This window comes from Oncorhynchus tshawytscha, linkage group LG30 (genome assembly GCF_018296145.1).
Source record: "Oncorhynchus tshawytscha isolate Ot180627B linkage group LG30, Otsh_v2.0, whole genome shotgun sequence".
NCBI classification, from domain to species: Eukaryota; Metazoa; Chordata; class Actinopteri; order Salmoniformes; family Salmonidae; genus Oncorhynchus; species Oncorhynchus tshawytscha.
Window position 1 is genome coordinate 13,111,661 of NC_056458.1, and position 23,793 is coordinate 13,135,453.

Consider the following 23,793-nt stretch of genomic DNA (forward strand, 5'->3'; position numbering starts at 1 on the left):
TAGAATCAATCCTCAAGGTGTTTTTCACATATCTATTCGATGATATATCATTCGTGGAAGTTTGGTTTCTCCTGTGAACCACATGGAAAAACTCATGCAGCTTGAGATTACGCAATAATTTCGACGGGACACCAAGCGGACACCTGGTAAATGTAGTCTCTTATGGTCAATCTTCCAATGATATGCCTACAAATACGTCACAATGCTGCAGACACCTTGGGGAAACGACAGAAAGTGTAGGCTCATTCCTTGCGCATTTACAGCCATATAAGGAGACATTGGAACAAAGCGCATTCAAAATCTGGGGCATTTCCTGTTTGAAATTTCACCTTGGTTTCGCCTGTAGCATCAGTTCTGTGGCACTCATAGATAATATCTTTGCAGATTTGGAAACGTCAGAGTGTTTTCTTTCCAAAGCTGTCAATTGTATGCATAGTCGAGCATCTTTTTGTGACAAAATATTTTGTTTAAAACGGGAACGTTTTTCATCCCAAAATTTGAATAGCGCCCCCTAATGCATAACTGGTTAAAATAATACCCCAGTGTGTAGAACAATACCCAAATATGCAAAGGAGGATTGTGCATATTTATACCTATTACATCACCATGAAGAGAATTACATTCATATCCATAATTATGCATTTCTGTGTAGTACAGAACAGGAATCCATGATGAAATTCCTTTTAACGCAATTCCGTTACCGGGTGGAAGTCCACTTCACTTACTGTAGTTCAATAATCAATTATTTCTGCAGACATTGACTTTTAATTCAGAGCAGATATTCTACAGAATTTCAGGAATGTGGACACAACATGGACACACCATTTCTATGTGTTTTTTGTTGTTGTTTAACTAACTTTACTTCTGCCCAGTTCTTTCAGTAAATGTGTTTTTGTACATTTTTAAAAGTAATCCTTGTGCATAGAGTTGTATGGTTTGTTAAATGTTGAAATCAAGGATTTTTGTTTTGCATACATTTTATGTGAGAGTCTGCGCAATTCCATTGCTGCGTAATTGCCTGTAGACCCGAATCTGGCCTCTGAAGTTGTTGAATGATTACAGTCAAGTGGTAGGCAAGTCTAAAAGCCAATTTATGTGATCGGCGGCCTCATATGGACTGTGTGTGACACAAGCAGAGCCTTTTAAATGTAACTGTCACTATTTGTGTGATCCTCCTCACTTTAGATGCTCCATTGAACAGCAAAAATGAACCCCTTACAGGCAAGTTTGGCTGTATTTGTACACAGCAGCTCTTTTTGCCAGTCTGCTGATGATGTTCTAGAGATGGATACTAAATTCACCCAGACAGGCCTATCAGCTCTGCAGATGTTACACTGGCCACAGTCACGACTGTTTGAACTACGCTAGAAGACAATGCATTGACCTAGTTTCTGCATAATTGAATCATAGATTTAACCGAGGGGCATATTACCATAATAGCCTAGTAGCCTATATTTAGACATATAAACACATTACATTATTATTATTATACACATGTTTAATTGTTGTCCATGATCTTGCACACACATTATTTTCTTTAAAACATGCCCCTGTCTGGTGCTGGTGTGTTCTGCTGAAGTGTAGTGCAAAGGCCTGATCTAGATTTTAGAGAGCTGTTTAGTAGGCTTGGGTGGTATACTGTATACCAGGGTATTTGAAAATAGCCACTGGATGTTTTTTTTAATACTGTTAACTATTTCTTTGGCTTTTTTATTTTTATCAATTTGAATATTTGTAGCTACTTTTTCAGTAAATAGTAAATTCTGCTCTCACACAAGGGGCTCCTGAGTGGTGCAGCGGTCTTACAGCACTGCATCTCAGTGCTAGAGGAGTCACTACAGTCCCTGGTTCGAATCCAGGCGGTGTCACATCTGTGATTGGGAGTCCCACAGTGTTGTCTGGGTCTGGCCAGGGTAGGCAGTCATTGTATAAAATCATTTGTTCTTAACTGACTTGCCTAGTTAAATAAAGGTTTACATTTTTGGGGGTTTGCTATTTTAGTACTAAGTTCGCTGTCTATCTAGGTGGTTAGCTTCTTCCAAAATCAAGCATTCGCTTGGTAACAGTAGAGCATCCCCTTCTGGATCAAGAGCCTTGCTGTTTAATATTTGTGTGTGCAGCAGACTGTGAGTAGCAATTTTGAGTTACTTGTATGACTTTATAAGCTGGAATGTCGTCTGTTCTGAAAATAGTTTAGGTCAGACTGAAATGTTTGCTATGTGCTCGTTAGCATTTAGTTAGCATTCTCAATGGGATTTTACATGTACTTGTTAGCATTATTAACCTTCGGATTACAGAGGCTGTGTGGTTAGAAAATAGTGTTCAGTGGCGGTATTACTGAATATCCTGGTATGACAATCTGGATACCGCCCAAGCCTACTGTTTAGTTTGCACTGAAGCTGAGGAGACAGGCAGACAGACTAGGTTTTCCAGCGCTGCGTGTGATTTTATTAATTAATGTCAGTCGACGTGGGTAACTTCCAGCTTTGACGTCACTAACCTTTTCCCACAGCGGGGGACCTCGGCCTGCTGTGCAGTACAACCATGTGCTCTTATAACTGAACTGCCTGATTTTAGCAGCAGCAGCACATTAAGGCCCCTCCCCTCTCCGCCAGCTCTTTTCTAATTGGGCTGCTTTGGGTGGTGGCTGGACGTGGCGGTTCTCTATTGGGGTGGCGGGTTTCCTCTGTGTTTGTTGCAATGTGACAGAGATTCACCGCTGTGGTTAGATGGGAGGCTTCCTGTGGCACTCACTCTTACCTGGTGTCTCTCCTCTGCTTCCTGAAGGGTGGCTAAGGAAACGAGGCTTGTGGCTTGACCTGCGCATCTCCAAAGCCACGCAGTCACACCACTGAGAGGTTCTCGCTCCAACCCTAATCTAGAGCACCTGATTCTAATAATTAGCTGGTTAATAAACTGAATCAGGTTAGTTACAACTCGGGTTTGAGTGAAAATCTACGTGAGGGTAGTTCGTTAGCCCTGGTCTAATGAAAACCAGTTTCTTATTAATTTGAACTTTTCTGTCAGTTCTTCAACAGTTTAATGTTTTGAGGAGCACTTTTGTAATGAATTCCATTGTAACGTTGAGCTACTAGCTGGGGGATTCTCACGAAACTGGAAACTTGACCCACCAAAAAGTACCATCAAAAATAAGACATTTCCAACATAATTCCTCTTGGATCACTAAGATTAGGATCTGTATTTATTATTGTGTTTATTGATCAGATATTATATATTTTCCACTACTACCAGTGCAAAAATTCTCATTACCTCAAGTCCAAAAAAATCAATTTAAAATGTAAAAACATATATTGTTTATGTAAAGGCCTGAGTTAAACAGAAGACTGATAGGAATTCCTTTTAAAATTACATTAAAATGTTGTAATTTCTCATTACCACAACACAAACTTTTCTGATTATAGTTGTTTTTGTCATCACTTCATGTTAGTTTTATGTACACATATTTGGATAAAGAGCAAGAGACACACCACAGTTTAAGCCAAAATTACTAAACTATGCATTTTATTTTTCTGAAAATGTCCTTAATATTGGTGCATTCTGGGTAATGGTGAGCTGGTTTCAGAGATGAGACTGCATGTTTTGGACTGTTGCGTAGTTTTCTATTGGAAAAACTGCACTGAGCTCTATTAGAGATTCAGTAACCCAATAGATCAAATTGTTATTTGTTTATCCCAAATTACTCTCAAAATTCTAAAATCACTGATCTTAATACAATTGACTAAAATACAACTTATTTTAGCGTGTGTATTTTCAAAAGTCAAATGTGGACTTAAGCATAAAAAGTGCCTTTTTTTTAATAGGAAAGGTTATTTCTCCAAGGTCTTAACAGGTAGTATTGGTGTATTAGGATGTGGATATGTTTGGTTCTAAGGTACTTTAGATGCATTTCTAAATTGAATGGAATCCTTTGGGCAAATGGCATAACATGACATGCCTATAAAGTATCTAAATATGTGAGGTATGGACCAAGACTGTATTGGGAAATCAAACAACAATATAGGCAAGTGCTAAAACAGTCACAATGAGAGATATCCTCCTTTAAGAGGTGGGATTTCTCTTTGCTGAAATATATTCTAGATTGTGGCTTTAAGTCAATTTAAAATGGTGTTTATACACCCATATTTCTTGAGTCAGCAAACAATTGACTTCATCGCTAAAGCCCATTCATTTCTAGGCCTGTGGCGGTCATGAAATTGTCAGCCGGGTATTGTCATGCAAAAGTCTACCGGTCTCCCCATAATTGATCGATAATTGGCATAAAAATGTTTAGCATCTACAGGCCTCCTCATGCAAATCAAACTTTATTCGTCACATGCAACAAGTGTAGATCTTACCGTGAAATGCTTACTTACAAGCCCTGAACCAACAATGCAGTTCAGTAAAGAGTTAAAATATTTACGAAATAAACTAAAGTAAAAAAATAAATAACGAGGTTATATACAGGGGGTACCGGTACCGAGTCAATGTGCGGAGGTACAGGTTAGTTGAGGTTATTTGTACATGTAGGTAGAGGTGAAGTGACTATGCGTAGATAATAAACAGCGAGTAGCAGCTGTGTAAAAACAAATGGGGTCAATGTAAGTAGTCTGGGTGGCCATTTGATGAATTGTTCAGCAGTCTTATGGCTTGGGGGTAGAAGCTGTTGAGGGGCCTTTTGGTCCTAAACTTGGCAGTCCGATACCGCTTGTCTTGCGGTAGCAGAGAGAATAGTCTATGACTTGGGTGACTGGAGCCTTTGACAATTTTTGGGGCTTTCCTCTGACATTGCCTAGTGTATATAGGTCCTGTATGACATGAAGCGTGGTCCCAGTGATGTACTGTGCCGTACACCCAGTGATGTACAAGCCGCTGATGCACGGCTTTGTAATATACACCATCAAATCAAAGTTTATTTGTCACGTGTGCCCAATACAACAGGTGTATGTAGACCTTACAGTAAAATACTTACTTACAGGCCCTAACCAATAGTGCAAAAAAAGGTATTCGGTGAACAATAGGTAAGTAAAGTAAAGATGCACACTATTTATTTTAGTCAGGTCGAAAGAAACGTATGAAGAAAATGTATTTCAGAAGAATAGGCTTGTTAATTTAGCTGACAAGATATTCTTATGTCTCATGCCATTATTTAAAATATGATTTTTATAGTAAGAAGAATATAATATAACTTAGCTGAATCAAATAGAAAGGATATTTTTCCCATTACAGAGCGAGTGGGCATATAAAGTGTATGTCGAGCGTAAAAGTGATCATAGGTCCTATGTGCTAGATTTATTTGTCAACTTTAGTTGTGAATGATACAAACCTTTAGAATGTCTTAGGAATCAACACATGTATGGGCTGTATGTGACTATTGACTATTTGAGAAAGTAGCAACAAAAAACCTTGCGCTCTGTTCCTTGCCTCAGGCTTCACAGCTGTTCTCTCATCAAGTGATCATATTTTCACCAATCAGACTATTCTCAAATGAATCTAATCTTAACAAATGTTACATATTAGTATTGAATTAAATGGCCCATTTATCAAAGGGGCAGGGGGGGGAAATGCATGCGATCTGTATGCATTCGAATAGCGAATGGAGGCCACACGCTTTCCGCCAGTCAGTTTTGTAGGCTACATCATTTTCCATAGCAGGGCATGTGCTTCATATGAGTAGCTGATGAATAAATTTAAGAACACTTAATTCTCTACAAGCATCAACCACTGTTTGAGGAGCATGATCTCGCTGGCCCGACAGGTGATATTCCATCCGCACTCTGTATGCCATAGGCTCCATGTTTTTTGCAACAAAACATATTTCTCTAAACTGTTGTCAGCGTGGTCGAGAAAGGAATAAAGTAGAGAGCAGTTGGAAACGCATGGTGCTGAGATTCTGTATAGCTTAAAGTAGTGTCACCCAATTCATTATGGAAATGTTAACAATGCCCCGTTACTAGGCTATTCAAAATCAAAATGTACTAATTGTAGGCTTACTGTAAGCCGCCCTGCACAATCAATGAACCAACAGCATCGCCTAGGGCTATACAGTGCATTTGGAAATGTTACATAAGCAATATAACATAAGTATCCAGACCCTTTACTCGGTACTTTGTTGAAGCACCTTTGGTAATGATTACAGCATTGGGTCTTCTTGGGTATAACGCTACAAGCTTGGCACACTTGTATTTGGGGAGTTTCTCCCATTCTTCTCTGAGGATCCTCTCAAGCTCTGTCAGGTTGGATGCGGAGCATTGCTGCACAGATATTTTCAGGTCTCTCCAGAGATGTTCAAGTCCGGGCTCTGGCTGGGCCAATCAAGGACATTCAGAGTCTTGTCCCGAAGCCACTCCTGCGTTGTCTTGGCTGTGTGCTTAGGGTCATTGTCCTGTTGGAAGGTGAACCTTCACCCAGTCGGAGGTCCTGCGTGCTCTGGAGCAGGTTTTCATCAAGGATCTCTCTGTACTTTGCTCCGTTCAACTTTCCCTTGATCCAGACTAGCCTCCCAGTCCCTGCCGCTAAAAAATATCCCCAGCATGATTTTGCAACCACCATGCTTCACCGTAGGGATGGTGCCAGGTTTCTTCCAGATGTGACGCTTGGCATTCAGGCCAAAGAGTTCAATCTTGGTTTAATCAGATCAGAGAATCTTGTTTCTCTTGGTCTAGGAGTGCCAAAAGGCACATAAAGGACTCTAAACTGGCTGTGGCGACTTTTTATGAAGTAGTAGTGGTGCTTCAGAAATGGTTGTCCTTCTGGAAGGTTCTTTCATCTTCACAGAGGAACTCTGGAGCTCTGTCAGAGTGACCATCAGGTTCTTGGTTACCTCCCTGACCAAGGCCCTTCTCAACCCGATTGCTCAGTTTGGCCAGGCGGCCAGCTCTAGGAAGAGCCTTGGTGGTTCCAAACTTCTTCCATTTAACAAGGATGGAGACCACTGCGTTCTTGGGGACCTTCAATGCTGCAGAAATTTTTTGGTACCCTGCCCCAGCTCTGTGCCTCGACACAATCCTGTCTCTGAGTTCTACGGACAATTCCTTCAACCTGATGGCTTGGTTTTTGCTCTGACATGCGCTGTCAACTGTGGGACCTTATATAGACAGTGGTGTGCCTTTCCAAGTCATGTCCATGTCAATTGCATTTACAACAGGTAGACTCCAATCAAGTTGTAGAAACATCTCAAGGATGATTAATCGATATTGGATGCACCTGAGCTCAATTTTGAATCTCATAGCAAAGGGTCTGAATACTTATCTAAATACTTTTATTTTTAAAATATTTTATTCATAAATAAATGTCAAAGCTTTTCTAAAATCCTGTTTTTCGCTTTGCCATTATGGGGTATTGTGTGGAGATTTTTTAAAATTGTATTTAATCCATTTTAGAATAAGGCTGTAACGAAACAAAATGTGCAGAAGGGGTCTGAATACTTTCCGAGTGCACTGTACTTTCTCTTCCAGACTCATGGATAGAAAGTCTGGAGCGTAGCATAAGGTAACCAGTCCATCCAGTATGCATCATAATACGGTCCACACAAATGTGTTTACTAGAGTTTGTTTCATTTTGGAGTATAGGCTAGACCAATTATGCACCAAAGACAACTTAAATCTATGTTTTTGCATGTTTTCCAGCTGTGCGTAATATGCGGTAGGCTATGTATTATATTACAGCATAATGATCATTTTAATTCAGGCTTTTCTTTCTGGCTTGGGCTCTAATATGCTATAGGTGTTTTTGAATTCATCACATTAGAAAGCATTGCCCATTTTGTTGTGTTAGGCCTTGAAACAACATCCACATCCATGTTTTACACTGTTTCAACCTGCTGTTGAACTTCTGATCATTGATCATTACAGTGAGGTACATTTTAAAAGTAAGCGACGCCTACTGTTTTGATGATAAGTGTATGCTGTGCTTTTCAATTGTGACATCAATGCAAACAGTGGTTAGAGGAAAAACAGAGCCCGGAGTACCAGGCTATTAGGACCTGATGGTAGTTAGCAAGTTGGGTAATACCAAAGCATGTCCAGAGTGCATAAAAGGAGATTACCATGTCACATGGAATTTTACTGCGGTCATGACTCATGACATCCGGTGTGGCAGTAATATGGTCACTGCAACACCCCTATGCATGCCTCTATGTTGGTATGTTAATGGATCTCTCAAGTTTTTCCCAATTTTAGTTATTTTTGTTCTTTTCGCTAATGAGAAGGTCAAGTGTCGTGAAGGGGTTGTTTGAGAATACAATCCTTATTCTGGAGTTATAGCCTCTAAGTGAAGAAATTAAATGTACTTGTGCTCCTCCAAGGACTACTTCCTTTAGATCAGGAGTCTTAAACTTTTTCAGTCTGGGACCCAAATGAGAAATTCTGTGTTTTCCTGGGACCCAATCTTAGGAAAATATGCAACTACACATAAATATTGGTACATTTCATTGCCCTTAAGCCTAAAACATATGCAATATAGACAAAAATAACAATTAAATGTTTATTTTCCCGTATTAAAACACTCTTACATATGTCTACGTTGGAACTGTTACTGTTAAAATACAATAAATAATTTCATTCTGAACTGGAATAAACAGATTAATCACATCACACAGATGTGGACCCGAAAACACACACACACACACACACACACACAGTCCTAATGAGAGCATGTCTATTCTGGGCTCTGTTTTTGACAGTGTAACACTGAGGTTATGCTCAGCCTTGAAACAGTTTCTGTACTTGTTTTTTAAACTGGACCAGAACATCTACTGCCTCCTCAGTCAGGCAGGAGACTACTTCCTGCTGTAGATGAACAACCCAGAACTGTGTGAGTGTTTGCCTCAAAAAGCATCTCGCTTCAATCAGTATATTCCAGTTAAGAATAAAAAATGTTTTTTTTTTTTTTAATGCAACAATTCCAACCTAGACTAGTTTTCAACCATTTCTACAGTAAGATGTACAGTGGAGTGGGCCTGACCATTTCTACAGTGAAATGTACAGTGGGCCTGATCATTTCTACAGTAAGATGTACAGTGGGCCTGATCATTTCTACAGTGAAATGTACAGTGGGTCCGATTTTAAAAATAAATAATATATATATTTTTTATTCATCTTCATCTGAATTGTTACTTAAGGCTGCACATCCGTAGCTACTTTGCTTTGGTGAATGTTAGCGATTAGCTGTGTACAAGGCCAGGGGATTGTTTGAAAAACTCACATCTACTACTATGAGAGTTTGTTAGTACTCCCTTATTTCTGCTTATCAACACCTGTTATAAAATGACAACGATGTCTTGCTAGCTGACTAACCTTTCCACTGTCAAATCACTGTTTCCTGAAGCATTCTGCCCTGTTCTGAAAGAACTTCCTGGGTTTACCATCATGCTGCGGATGTTTGGTCAGGACGTGTCATTTATTAATTTGTTCGTTATGAGAGACTCATTACTACTAAACTCTTCACCGCACAAAACACACTGTGGGCACTCCTCGTTATACATTTGTATGAAAGAGAAATTCATCACTGTATATTTTTTGGTTCCTGACAATTGAGCTCTGTCAGAACTTGTGGCTAGCATGAGTCCATTTGATGACAGCGGTGAGTGATGGCGAGTGGGGACGCGTAGTCATTGGCAGATGGCGCATCATCTGCTGCTGAACGACAGCGCTGCATTGTGTGTGTTGCAGTGATCTTCAAGAAAACTGCCGTAAACAGCGAAGCACACGGGCAACTCCCTCTCACTCACGCAGCTGGCAGACTAAGCAGAGAACGCTTCTAAACAGACAGCGCAGATGCACTTGGCCAATAGCCATTGCACGGGAGACAATGCCAACCTGTCTGATGTTCAGACTCTGCTTACAGATGTAAGAGATCCATACTGCTCTTCCCCCTTCACTGTTGCTCCAAGCAGAGGAAACTGCAGTTCTGAAATACATCAAAAGTGTGAAGACTTCTGCCTTAAGCCCATACACGCCCAGAGTACATGTTGGACACTAAGTATGCTGTCTCCGCTTGAGGAGTAATCGGAATGGCCGATTTAATGAGGGACGATTTCAAGTTTTCACAACAATCGGAAATCGATATTTTTGGGTGCCGATTTTGACGATTTTTTTTTACACCTTTGTTTAATTAGGCTAGTCAGTTAACACATTCTTATTTTCAATGACGGCCTAGGAACGGTGGGTTAACTGCCTCGTTCAGGGGCAGAAAGACAGATTTTCACCTTGTCAGCTCGGGGGATCCAATCTTGCAACCTCAGTTAGTCAACGCAATAATGACATACCTCTCTCGTTGTACTCCACAAGGAGACTGCCTGTTACGCAAATGTAGTAAGCCAGGGTAAGTTTCTAGCTAGCATTACATTTATCTTATTAAAAACAATCAATCATAATCACTAGTTAACTACACATGGTTGATATTACTAGATATTATCTAGCTTGTCCTGCGTTATAATCTGACTGAGCATACCAGCATACAAGTATCTGACTGAGCGGTGGTAGGCAGAAGCAGGCGCGTAAACATTCATTCAAACAGCACTTTTGTGCATTTTGCCAGCAGCTCTTTGTTGTGCTTCAAGCATTGCGCTGTTTATGACTTCAAGCCTATCAACTCCCGAGATGAGGCTGGTGTAACCGAAGTGAAATGGCTGGCTAGTTAGCGCGCGGTAATAGCGTTTCAAACTTCACTCGCTCTGAGCCTTGGGGTGGTTGTTTCCCTTGCTCTGCATGGGTAACGCTGCTTCAATGGTGGCTATTGTCGTTGTGTTGCTGGTTCGAGCCCAGGGAGGAGCGAGGAGAGGGACGGAAGCTATACTGTTACACTGGCAATACTAAAGTGCCTATAAGAACATCCAATAGTCATTGGTTAATTAAATATAAATGGTATAGAGGGAAATAGTCCTATAATAACTACAACCTAAAACTTCTTACCTGGGAATATTGAAGACTCATGTTAAAAGGAACCACCAGCTTTCATATGTTCTCATGTTCTGAGTAAGGAACTTAAACGTTAGCTTTCTTACATGGCACATATTGCACTTTTACTTTCTTCTCCAACACTTTGTTTTTGCATTATTTAAACCAAATTGAACATGTTTCATTATCTACTTGAGACTAAATAGATTTTATTGATGTATTATATTAAGTTAAAATAAGTGTTCATTCAGTATTGTTGTAATTGTCATTATTACAAATACATTTTTTTTTTTTTTTTTTAAATCGGCCGATTTGAAATCGGTATCAGCTTTTTTGGTCCTCCAATAATCAGTATCGGTATCGGCTCTGAAAAATCATCGGTCGACCTCTAGTCTCCGCCACCTTGGCCTGGATGAGGTCAAGGTTCTTGGCAGTCTGGTGAAGTACACTTCCAAGCAAGAACTTTGGAATGGAGATGAAATATGGCAGTGGTGCCAACATATCTCATCAGCCACCTGGTGGAAGGGACCTTGTGTATCTGAGGCTCTTTCCCCTGTTGCTTCCATCCTCCAAATCCCACCAACATCAGCCGCCTCAGAGCGCAACTGGTCTTTGTTTGGGAACACACACCAAAGCACACAACAGGCTGACCAATACAAGGGTTGAAAAATTGGTGGCCAATTTGAATTTGAGGCTTTTTGAGCCTGATAACGAGCCATCCTCAACAAGGTTGGAAAGTGACAGTGAAGATGAGGCCTCAAGAGTCTGATGTTCAAGAGGTGGACATTGTGGAGGTCCAGGGAGAAGACATGGACGCCTGAGAGGAAGACAACCAAAGCTTTAGTATCTAGACTCGGATTTTACAGATGCATGTTGAAATTGTTTTTGGGAGATGCCATGGATCATTCAATATTCCCTTTTGTTGTTCAATGACATCCCATGTGATGAGTCAAATTGAATTAAAGTTAAATTCGTAACAGTTTTTTTTCTATTGGAAGGATTTAATCATTTGTAATTGTCTACTTATGATAAGGTTAAATGTTTGTTTCTGTTTCCATATGATAGGGTAAATATATCCAATGCAAAAAAACATCTACATTTGAAATTGTATAAATATTAATATGCATATATTCCTGTTAATTCCCACGGAAAGTTCTCTAAAATGTGCAACCCTAATCAAGGGTGAATAAAACATTTATTTAAAAAATGATTGGAGTTTTTATAGCAAGTGTTACGGTAATGAGAAACATTTCCAGTGTTTTCATGTAATACGTATTATAATTGAATGTAGACTTCAACTAGTATCCAAGTTTTATGATTTAAGGACAAACACCATGTATGTTATTCAAATAAGTTTTGTTTATAAAATGACCTGAATTGAATGAGAATTTAGGGTTGAAAATGTACAATATTCAGGTGAAACTAGAATGTATTTCAAATAAGACACTGTGCTATAAACTAGGCATCTTACTCTTCAGATTGATCGTTAATAGTTGCAGATGCATCACGGTTTTCTAACTCCATTTGCTACTGCCGTGGTTCGAATCACCCAGTATACCAGGGCCTTGTCTGGCTGAGCTCATGCCCAGGTTGCTGCTGTATTTTGGCAGGCTACTTTTAGTCACATGAAGAGTGCACCATCATGGCGGGGGATCATTTTTCATATATGCTAGCAGGTTTGGATTCCACAGCAGTAGCAGCAGCAGGCTGCTAATGTGCCTCCTCACTAATGACAGAGCCAGGGCCTATTTTTGTCCCTGTAAAACACCAACAGTCACTGACCCTGCTTATTTTGCTTGATTCATCGAATAGATGCCCCAGACATCAATACTGTGGCTTGGTACAAAGGTGATTGTTTATAAGGTACTTGGATGTCAATAGATTACAATAGCAACTATGTGCAGTAAAGGACTTTGGAAAATGATATTCCTAGTTGCTGTGGTTTTAGACTAGAGACCAAGGTTGTTGTGGCGATTTATCTGGTTGAATGTTTTCCAGTACATTTCCTCCCGTTGTATTTTCTGCAATGTCCAGCTGACTGAAGTCCCTCTTGCATGTCATTAGTCATTCAGCAGAGTGGCGGTAGTGCCGACTGCTATGTTCTGTCCTCTGTGGTCTACTCTGCGATGCCACATGCGCCAAGAAGGACTGTCTATTTTGGTGTTGCTTCCGATGCAATGGCTTTTGCCTCGCAATTACACCCGCAGCCAGCCACGCTTTAACTCTCCAACTCTCTACAGCCTCACTTCAGCGGAGGAGCTGTGAACTAACTCAAAGGGCACACGCTCTCAGGGTGAAATTGAATAACCACCACACAGAGTGTGTTCAATCTCCATGTGTTGTGCAAACTCATGTAGCTTCTAGGCCCAAGCTATGGCAGAGGTGGACGAGTCACCGAAGCAAAGCCGCCCCAGCAGCACTGGAGCGTTTTAAGATGTAGCCTTTGAATGGCATTGAGATTTTGTTGTTCCTAATAGTTGTTGCATGTGAATGGCTCCCAGATTAGGCTATTCCCAGTAGGCCATCTAAGACAGCAACACAACACAAAGAGAGCCTAATGCTAAATTAATTTCCTCCCAAACTATTATCCCCACCGCAAGAGCAGTTATATAAAGGAGGAATGTGAAGATGTATGCTAATCTCCTAAAAATGTCAGGTTACATAAAGGTGAAAGGCAGAGCTACAAGGATGTGAAGTGAATGTGGCTATTTTGAGTAACACAAATAAAACCTGAACTTTCAGTGAGGGATCTCTTACAGCTAGCCTGTAGCAGACAGCAAGAATGGCCCATGGTAGTTTCAACCTGTAATTCTACCCTGTCTGTTCCAACAGGGAGGCCACCTGCTACACGTTCAGGCTACTAAATACTGTAATATTGTGTTGATTGAAAATTGAACTTATGTTGATCTGTGTTTCACCTTGCTCTGATGTGATGTCTCTACAGCAGGCCAATGAAGCCCTCCACCACCAGCACCAGGTGGCCCAGAACAGCCTGCTGCCGCTGCTCAACTCTGGGAGTGAGCCGGTGGACCAGAAGCCTGTAATGCCCATCCTCCTGGACCAGAAACCCCCTGCCAGTGCCGCCGAGCTCCTCAAAGACAATGTGGCCTGCGGGACTGGCAGCGGCAGGGGACCCATGCCCGTAGTGAAGAAGGAGCACAAAAGCAAGACACCCTTCATCTGTGGCTACTGCAACAAGGCCTTCCGTGACAGCTACCACCTGCGTCGCCACGAATCCTGCCACACGGGCGTCAAGATGGTGTCCCGGCCCAAGAAGACTGCTCAGACAGCCCCCACCATGGTGCCTCTCATCTCCACCCTGCCCAGGGAGAATAGTGGGCAGCCCTCCTACATATCCACCATCGCAGGCATCCTCACTACGGCCACCCCCTCTGTGTCTTCAGCCTCCAGCATCATGTCTCCAGCCTCTATAATCAATATACCCCAGCAGAGCCAGCCCAAAAGGCCTGCCAAGCCAGTGAAGAAGAACCACGGCTGTGAGATGTGTGGCAAGGCCTTCCGAGATGTCTACCACCTGAACCGTCACAAGCTGTCCCACTCGGACGAGAAGCCCTACGAGTGCCCCATCTGCCAGCAGCGTTTCAAGAGGAAGGACCGCATGACCTACCACGTGCGCTCTCACGACGGTGGAGTCCACAAGCCCTATGTCTGTTCCGTGTGTGGGAAAGGCTTCTCCAGGTAGGCCCCAGGCCCAATCATGCATATTCACAACCACTCGCTAGCTGCCATACATTTCAAGTATAAGTGCTTGCTATATATTACAAACTCAACTAATTCAGTTCATGTAGGTACACGGTTGTTAGTCTACACATTCTATAGAGTGTTAGACAAGCACTTATAGATACACTCTCCATCTCAGTGCATGACCATCAGTTGCTCAATGTGACATTAACGTGGTGCACGTCCCATTTGGCTGCTGCCCTCACGGATTTATAGTAGCGTTGAATGCTCTTGACTCGGTGCCTTTGTGGTCCCCAGCATGTTTAAACAGTCACGCTTTAGAGTGCAGTTCAACTCCAGCGTCCAAAAGTTCCCCCCTGCGAGGACAGGCATGCAGGCAGAGAGGAGTGAGGCAGGGGGAGGGGAAAGGCGGCTTTGATTTGTGCGTCATGCTGTGGTTCCCGCCAGCTCGTCAACCCTTCCCCAGGGAATGCCATTTAAAACAGACCTAGGAGGCAGGAGCCTGGGATTTCCTCTTTTACACACACACACACACACACACACACAGCGGATCCCATTCTGCTCCTGTGCTGCTGCTTAAGGCCGTTACACACTTTACTCAAACGCAGCGACAGGTGTTGTTTTCTATAGTTCTACGTACTTTTGTGCGCCTAAAATGTATACCATGCGCCATCACTCTGTTTGCGTAGGGTCTTTAGTGCCCTTTACAGGGCCCAGTTTGTTTTAAGTCTAACCCACCTGGAATGACTGTTCATTCCGTTCTTTCCAGGCATAGCCAAGAGTGGCCTTGTAAGATTTCCTCTTTCAACATTTACTGCAACATCCACTCACTACTTCCAGCTATGCGTCACTAGTAATCTGTGGGCATGAGTGAATGGCAAATTGACATTGATTTCCAAGAAGCAAAGGGCTCCTCTTACAGCTTGTTTAAAACAGTACTGTAGCAATGAGGTTTGTGCAGTAGGCTACAGTATAGGCCCAATACATTACCGCTGCATATTGGCTTTGCTTTATTTGCCCTGTTTGTTTGCTGGGCTGATGGTGTCTGCATCTGATGGTCAGTGTAAGGAAAGAGCAGCAGACGTCCCTGGTGTCTGCATCTGATGGTCAGTGTAAGGAAAGAGCAGCAGACTGAGCTCTCTCTTTCCACCGCTGACACTGACCAAAAAGGGACATCAGTCTTCCAGCTGATGGCGAAACTCATGTCGCGCTGCATTATTTCTGCCTCATGCACAAATTCATGTTAGTTCTATGAACGGAGAAAGTGAAATATTCCTCGATATAAAATAATTTACGCAAATCGATAAACTTTCCTGCTCATTCATTCATTACAGCGGCAGTGTTGGTTGTAGTGTGAGTGGAAGTAGGAAGAATATGCATTTTATGGCATTGTGGTGAATAAAAAGTGCTGACAGTGCTGAGCAAGAACTTAAACATGAACTCACTCATAAAAACAGCTGTTCTTTGCTGTATTCATTGAGTCTCTCATCAGATTATTATTTTTTTTTAAAAATCTGTCGACTTTGCTTTAATTTTCTTTTACGCCTGCTATGTTACTGCAGACACGGTAATCTGAGTCATCCGATTGGCCAGCGGTAGGCCTATAGTGCACTTGATTTGCTCTCTGGGCCCGCTGCGGAGGTGGACACATGAAATGGTTCAAAATGAGAACACTTCGCCTACCCGGTGTGCATTGCAACGGAACCGGGTAATAGAGTACATTTATTAATCACATACAACTAATCGTTAGATTTTTCTCTACAATATTATAACCTTAATGTGCTTTTACTTAACTGATTAAACTACGGGGAAAAATTGTTTTATTGGATTTCTGTTAAAACGCTAAGAAAAAGTAATACAATTCCATGTGAATTCACAATGCAGATGGTCTGTCGTGCTTCCTGCGGAGAGAGAAAATTTTATAATTTATGATGCTGCTGCACTTGCTTTTCATGAGAGGGGCGTGTGTAGCTTTTTGTTGTCGTCCAATCACAAGTCATGTGGCAAGTTAAGATTTCAGTACGGGCTCCGAAGCAGCATGTGTATGCTACATGTTGTGTCTGTAGAGTTGCTAGGGCAACGGGCCTGCCTGCTCTGCTCGGTGAACAGGACGAGAGCATCAAGATGGTGGCAGCTGTACAAATAACTCATCCAAAGGGCTTTGACTTCTCAAACACAGCAGAAAGCTAACACAATATGATGCCCCGTCATCTTAATTCAGCCACTCACTTAGATCAAATAGCAAGCTAATCTTAGGTATGTGTTTTTCACACAGGAAAACAATAAAAAATAAAAATGTATTTCACCTTTTATTTCACCTTTTATTTAACCAGGTAGGCCAGTTGAGAACAAGTTCTCATTTACAACTGTGACCTGGCCAAGATAAAGCAAAGCAGTGCCACAAAAAACAACAGAGTTACAAACAAACAAATGTACAGTCAATAATAGTAGAAACATCTACGTACAGTGTGTGCAAATGTAAAAGAGTAAGGATGTAAGGCAATAAATCGGCCAATGAGGCAAAATAATTACAATTTAGCATTAACACTGGAGTAATAAATGTGCAGATGATGATGTACAAGTAGAGATACTGGGGGTGCAAGAGGATAAGTAACACAATGGGAATGAGGTAGTTTGGTGTGCTATTTACAGATTGGCTTTGTACAGTGATCAATTTTTCCAGTCATTGGCAGCAGAGAACTGGAAGGAAAGTCAGCCAAAGGAAGTGTTGGCTTTGGGGATGACCAGTGAAATATACCTGCTGGTGCGTGTGCTATGGGTGGGTGTTGCTATGGTGACCAGTGAGCCTTGAAGGCAGGGCTTTACCTAGAAAAAACGTATAGATGTCCTGGAGCCAGTGGGTTTGGCGACGAATATGAAGTGAGGGCCAGCCAACAAGAGCATACAGGTCGCAGTGGTGGGTAGTATTGGGCTTTGGTGACAAACCAGATGGCACTGTGATAAACTGCATCCAGTTTGCTGAGTAGTGTTGGAGGCTATTTTGTAAATTACATCGCCGAAGTCTAGGATCGGTGGGATAGTCAGTTTTACAAAGGTATGTTTGGAGGCTTTGTTGCGAAATAGGAAGCCGATTCATGATTTATTTTTGGATTGGAGATGTTTTAATTGGAGGCCACGGAAGGAGTGTTGTATGGCATTGAAGCTCGTTTGTTAGTTATCGAAAGTAAGGCGCAAAAACTAAACTTAAGAATGGGAAGCATAGAAATAGCACACTCAGACATGCTTTCAAAAGAGTGACTGATCTATAATGTACTTTTCTATATGAATTTGGTCAGATCACCCAAAAGTTATATATTGCAGCTTTAAATGTTTTAACATTGAAACGTTAACACCCCTAGATTAAATAAGACATTCGTTTGTTGTGACCATTGCTAGTTTAAACTGCGCAGCTCTGGGTTGTATCTCCATTTTTTGATGTTGGGAGTTGGTAACATTTGGAGGTGTTTCCATGCTTTGGACCAATCAAAATCAACTTGATACTCATGTCATTTTCATCAACAGATCTGTGGTTTTGTATTCCTCTAACCCAGGTCAATCAACGTTGCGGGGCCGTTTCTATGGCGGTTTAAAGGGAAAGACTCATGAAAACTGGAACAGATTGTCTTCGGGGAGGGTAGATATTTATACTCAGCTTTGTAAATTAATATATAGACCCAATTTTGTTTTGTAGACAGCCAATTTAATTTAGAAAAAAAACCTATCACACTAACCTGGAGCCACTAGCTAGTTTGTCAGTTGACATTTTGAAGTTGGCGCCATTCTGCCCGCGGAGCAGTGACTCGTTTATTTTGAGCAGCGTCCACTTTTTGACCATGGCCGTAATGACATTGTATTCACTCTAATCATGCTAAATTCTGAGTAAATTGTCTAACTTGTTAACCATATACGGTAGACATGGGGTCTTGACTATTGTTTTTCCAATGCAATTCTCTGTTGACTGAACATTTCTTTATGACCATTGAATGAAATAATAATTTTATGGGTTGGGTGAACACCCTACATTATGCTCTCTGTCCAAACTGGAATCTTAGAGCTGGGCAGTTAAGGGAAGAACCCGGCTTGGTTCCAACAAAGTGACAGAGTTTTATCAGCACATTGAAAAGTGAGGCCGGCCAGCAGAATAACGTAACTCTGAGTCACTGTCAGACAGCCAGCCAGGTCTGCAGGCACTCCCTCTCTCTTCCTGCGCTTCTCTGTGTGTGTGTGTGTGTAAGCTGCTGTCCTCCTTGGTTAACAGTGAAAAGAAGAGAAGTCATTCTGGTTCACAGCACCTCTGAAAAGATTCCACTTGACTCATCTCCTTTGTAACAAAACCACTACCAGTGTGAAACTGTCTCACTTTGGCCCAGCTGTTAGTTTTGGAGTTCTCCACACCATTCCTTATGACAGTGATGAAATGATTTAGCTTCTAGCCTGTCTGCTGTTGTCCAGGTTTTCAGTCAAACTAATGGGAGCTGCGATGAGTGGGATGTGTGAACAGTGAAGTCTCACTGGAAAGATCAAAAGTTAAGAAACAGACTGTTGTGTGTCTATTAATATTCTACAGCAAGATTCACTTTTTTTCACCTCTCTCCTCCAGGCCAGATCATCTGAGCTGCCACGTGAAGCATGTCCACTCCTCAGAAAGACCGTTCAAATGCCAAGTATCGGTGAGAGAGAGCTGTACTGTGTGGCCTTATTAGGGCCACTTGTCAACCGTTCATTATTGACAACTGCATTTCTGTCAGCTAGCATGAACTCTCCCACTTTGCACTTTCTTCTCTGCCGGCTCTGACAGTACTTGTTAGTTTCCAGCATCAAAAGGAATGATGATAACTGTGCCCAACTAGTGTCTTTTTAAATGAGCTGTAATTGCAGTCGGTTCATGACACCATACTCCAGTAGGCTCTGCCCTGTGGCCCCAGTAGATATTTATGATGATCTATAAGCCTTTATAGTTGGACATGTTCCTTGCAGTCTGAATGATGAAAGCTGGCTGTTAGATAAATGATTAAAGCTGCACTTGACACAAAGCTGGGTGGCACTATGAATAGTAGTGTGCCTCTGGCCTGACCTTATGAACCTGTTCTCCTCTCCTCCCCCAGGCCTGTACTTCTGCCTTTGCCACCAAAGACAGACTGCGCTCCCACATGATCCGACATGAAGGGAAGGTCACCTGCAACATCTGTGGCAAGATGCTGAGCGCAGCCTACATCACCAGCCATCTAAAGACACACGGCCAGACCAACTTTAATTCCTCTAACAAAGGTAAGTCACGTTAGCCCTATCTCACCAGCCACTGCCCCCCCCCCCTCCCAACTCAAACTGTCTTTCTAATTTAATAGATTTGATTGATTTAATACTTTATTGTCCCTTTAGGTGAACAGCAGCTCCTGACATACACACAAAATTTAAAAAACAGGACAACGCCAACACAACTTCACTTATGGACAAGACATACGTTTGATCATGTAGTGTATGTGGACACCTGCTCGTCAAACATCTCATTCCAAAAATCACGGACTTTAATATGGAGTTGGCCCACCCTTTGCTGCTATAACAGCTGCCACTCTTCTGGGAATGCGTTCCACTAAATGTTTGAACATTGCTCCAAGGACTTGCTTCCAGTCAGCCACTAGCATTAGTGAGGTTGGGCACTGATGTTGCGTGATTAGGCTTGACTCGCAGTCTGTTCCGATTCATCCCAACAGTGTTTGAGCGGGTTGAGGTCAGTGCTCTGTGCAGGCCAGTCAAGTTCTTCCACACCTATCTTGACAAACCATTTCTGTATGGACCTTGCATTGCATGGGGGCATTGTCATGCTGAAACAGGAAAGGGTCTTCCCCAAACTGGTGCCACAAATTTGGAAGCACAGAATTGTCTAGAATGTCGTATTCTGTAGCGTGAAGATTTCCTTTCACTGGAACTAAGGGGCCTAGCGCGAACCATGAAAAACAGCCCCAGACCATTATTCTGCCTCCACCAAACTTTACAGTTGGCACTATGCATTTGGGCAAGTAGTGTTCTCCTGGCATCCGCTAAACCCATATTCAAGCATTTTACCACTCCAGCCAATGCCTGGCATTGGAGATCTTAGGCTTGTATGGGGCTCCTCGGCCATGGAAACACATTTCATGAAGTTCCCGACTAACAGTTCTTGTTCTAATGTTGCTTCCAGAGGCAGTTTGGAACTGTGTTGCAACAAAGGACAGACCATTTTTACGTGCTTCCCGTTCTGTGAGGTTGTGTGGCCTATCACTTCGTTCCTGAGCAGTTGTTGCTCCTAGAAATTTCCACTTCACAATAATGGCACTTACAGTTGACCGGGGAAGCTATAGCAGGGCAGAAATTTGACAAACTGCTGACTTGTTGGAAAGGTGGCATCCTATGACAGAGTTTTTCAGTAAGGTCATTCTACTGCCAATGCTTTTGTCTATGGAGATTGCATGGCTGTGTGCTCTATTTTATACACCTGTCAGCAATGGATGTGGCTGAAATAGCCAAATCCACTAATTTGAAGGGGTGTCCACATACTTTTATGTATACATTGCATTTGGTAAGTTTTCAAGACCCCTTTACGTTTGCCACATTTTGTTACGTTGCCGCCTTATTCTAAAATGGATTAAATTGCCCCCCCAACCCCCTTCGTCAATCTACACAGAGTACCCCATAATGACAAAGAATGTTTTGCAAATTTATATCAAAAAATACAAAACTGAAATATCACATTTACATAAGTATTCAGACCCTTTACTCAGTACTTTGTTGAAGCACCTTTGGCAGTGATTACAGCCTTGAGTCTTCTTGGGTATGATGCCATACAACTCTCCTTCCGTGGCCTCCAATTGCTCTTAAATACAAGTAAAACGAAATTCATGGCTTCAACCAATCGCTGCCTGCACCTGCCCGCCCGTCCAACATCACTACTCTGGACGGTTCTGACTTAAATGTGGACATCTCTCTGGTCACTCCCAAAACCAATTCTTCCTTTGGCCGCCTCTCCTTCCAGTTCTCTGCTGCCAATGACTGGAACGAACTACAAAAATCTCTGAAACTGGAAACACTTATCTCCCTCACTAGCTTTAAGCAGCAGCTGTCTGAGCAGCTCACAGATTACTGCACCTGTACATAGCCCATCTAGAATTTAGCCCAAAAAACAACCTCTCCCCCTGCTGTATTTATTTATTTAGCTCCTTTGCACCCCATTATTTCTCTCTACCTTACACATTCTTCCACTGCAAATCTACCATTCCAGTGTTTTACTTGCTATATTGTATTTACTTCGCCACCATGGCCTTTAAAACAAAACTTTACCTCCCTTATCTCACCACATTTGCTCACATCGTATAAAGACTTATTTTTCTACTGTATTATTGACTGTATGTTTGTTTTACTCCATGTGTAACTCTGTTGTTGTATGTGTCGAACTGCTTTTCTTTATCTTGGCCAGGTCGCAATTGTAAATGAGAATTTGTTCTCAACTTGCCTACCTGGTTAAATAAAGGTGAAATAAAATAAATAAATAAAAATGACGCTACAAGCTTGACACCTGTATTTGGGGAGTTTTTCCCCCCATTCTTCTCTGCAGATCCTCTTGAGCTCTGTCAGATTGGATGGGGAGTGTCGCTGCACATCTCTCCAGAGATGTTAGCTCGTGTTCATGCCTGGGCTCTGGCTCAACCACTCAAGGACATTCCGAGACTTGTCCCGAAGCCACTCCTACGTTGTCTTGGCTCTGTGCTTAGTTGTTGTCCTGTTGGAAGGTGAACCTTTGCCCCGTTCTGAGAACCTGCTCCAGAGCGTTCAGGACTTCATCAAGGACCTCTCTGTACTTTGGTCTGTTCATCTTTCCCTCGATCCTGGCTGGTCTTCCTGCCACTGAAAAACATCCCCACAGCATGATTCTGCCACCACCATACTTCACCGTAGGGATGGTGCCAGGTTTCCTCCAGACGTGAGGCTTCTGTCTGGCCACTCTACCATAAAGGCCTGATTGGCGGAGTGCTGCAGAGATGGGAGAAATTTTCAGAAGGACAACCATCTCCACAGAGGATCTCTGGAGCTCTGTCAGTGTCCATCGGGTTCTTGGTCACCTCCCTTACCAAGGCCCTTCTCCCCCGATTGCTCAGTTTGGCCGGACGGCCAGCTCTAGGAAGAGTCTTGGTGGTTCCAAACTTCTTCCATTAAAGAATGATGCACTGTTTTCTGGGGGACCGTCAATGCTGCAGACATTTTTTGGTACCCTGCCCCAGATCTGTGCCTCGACACAATCTTGTCTCTGAGCTCTACGGACAATTATTTCGACCTCATTACTTGGTTTTTGCTCTGAAATGCGCTGTCAAATGTGGGACCTTTTTTATATAGACGTGTGTGTGTGTGCGCCTTTCCATATCATGTGCAATCAATAGAATTTACCACAGGTGGACTCCAATCAAGCTATAGAAACATCAAGGATGATCAATGGAAACACGATGCATCTGAGCTCAGTTTCGAGTCTCTTCGCAAAGGGTCTGAATAATGTAAATAAGGTTTTTCTGTTTTTTATTTGCAATACATTTGCAAAGATATATCTTAACCTGTTTTTGCTTTGTCATGTGTGTACATTGAGTTTTATTTGATTTAATCCATTTTAGAATTTGTCTGGAAAAAGCAAAGGGGTCTGAATACTTTCCGAATGCGCTGTATAGTGTACTTAAAACAGACATATAGATTTAAATATGTGGGAAACCGGTTTAAAATCACTACTTCAAAGGGCTTCAAAAGTTCTTGATTTTTTTGTATTGAACATCCACACTTCTCATCCCATCGCTGACATTTTCCTAAAAGTCGTCTTTTACTCCATACCAAGACAGTGTGCCAGAGGCCAGTGCTTGGGATAACGTCACTAGTTGATCTCAGCTTACAGTGAAAATCTCATGTTTGATTGGTGCTGACTTTATCCTGAGGCAGGTTTCATTGTCTGTGTAGTAGAGCTACGGGACATGGAAGCGCCCACCTTACGTTTACCAAGATGACCATGTCCTCCTCGCTAGTTACGTTTCCCCATTTCTCTTCAGTTACATTCTGTTTTCAAACATGAATTGGGTGTTACAATCCGTTGAGTGGAGAGATGTATATGCTATGCTATACGTACTTTAAAAAAAAAAAAATGTTTTGTCTGCACGTGGTATGTAATCTGACATTCTGGTTGACAGAA

General features: G+C 42.1%; 1 protein-coding gene across 3 annotated transcripts in view; it reads left to right on the forward strand.

Annotated features, from left to right (window-relative positions):
* Positions 1-23,793, forward strand: part of LOC112250277 (vascular endothelial zinc finger 1-like) — a 47,132-nt gene that overhangs the window by 18,659 nt on the left and 4,680 nt on the right. For 2 of the 3 annotated variants that reach the window (XM_024420295.2, XM_024420296.2), the window contains exons 2-4: positions 13,840-14,594; positions 19,198-19,267; positions 19,703-19,865. In XM_024420295.2, coding sequence (XP_024276063.1) covers positions 13,840-14,594; positions 19,198-19,267; positions 19,703-19,865 — 988 coding nt within the window. Of the gene's footprint in view, positions 1-13,839; positions 14,595-19,197; positions 19,268-19,702; positions 19,866-19,976; positions 20,404-23,793 lie in introns of those variants that run through there. The other variant, XM_024420298.2, reaches the window with a different exon arrangement.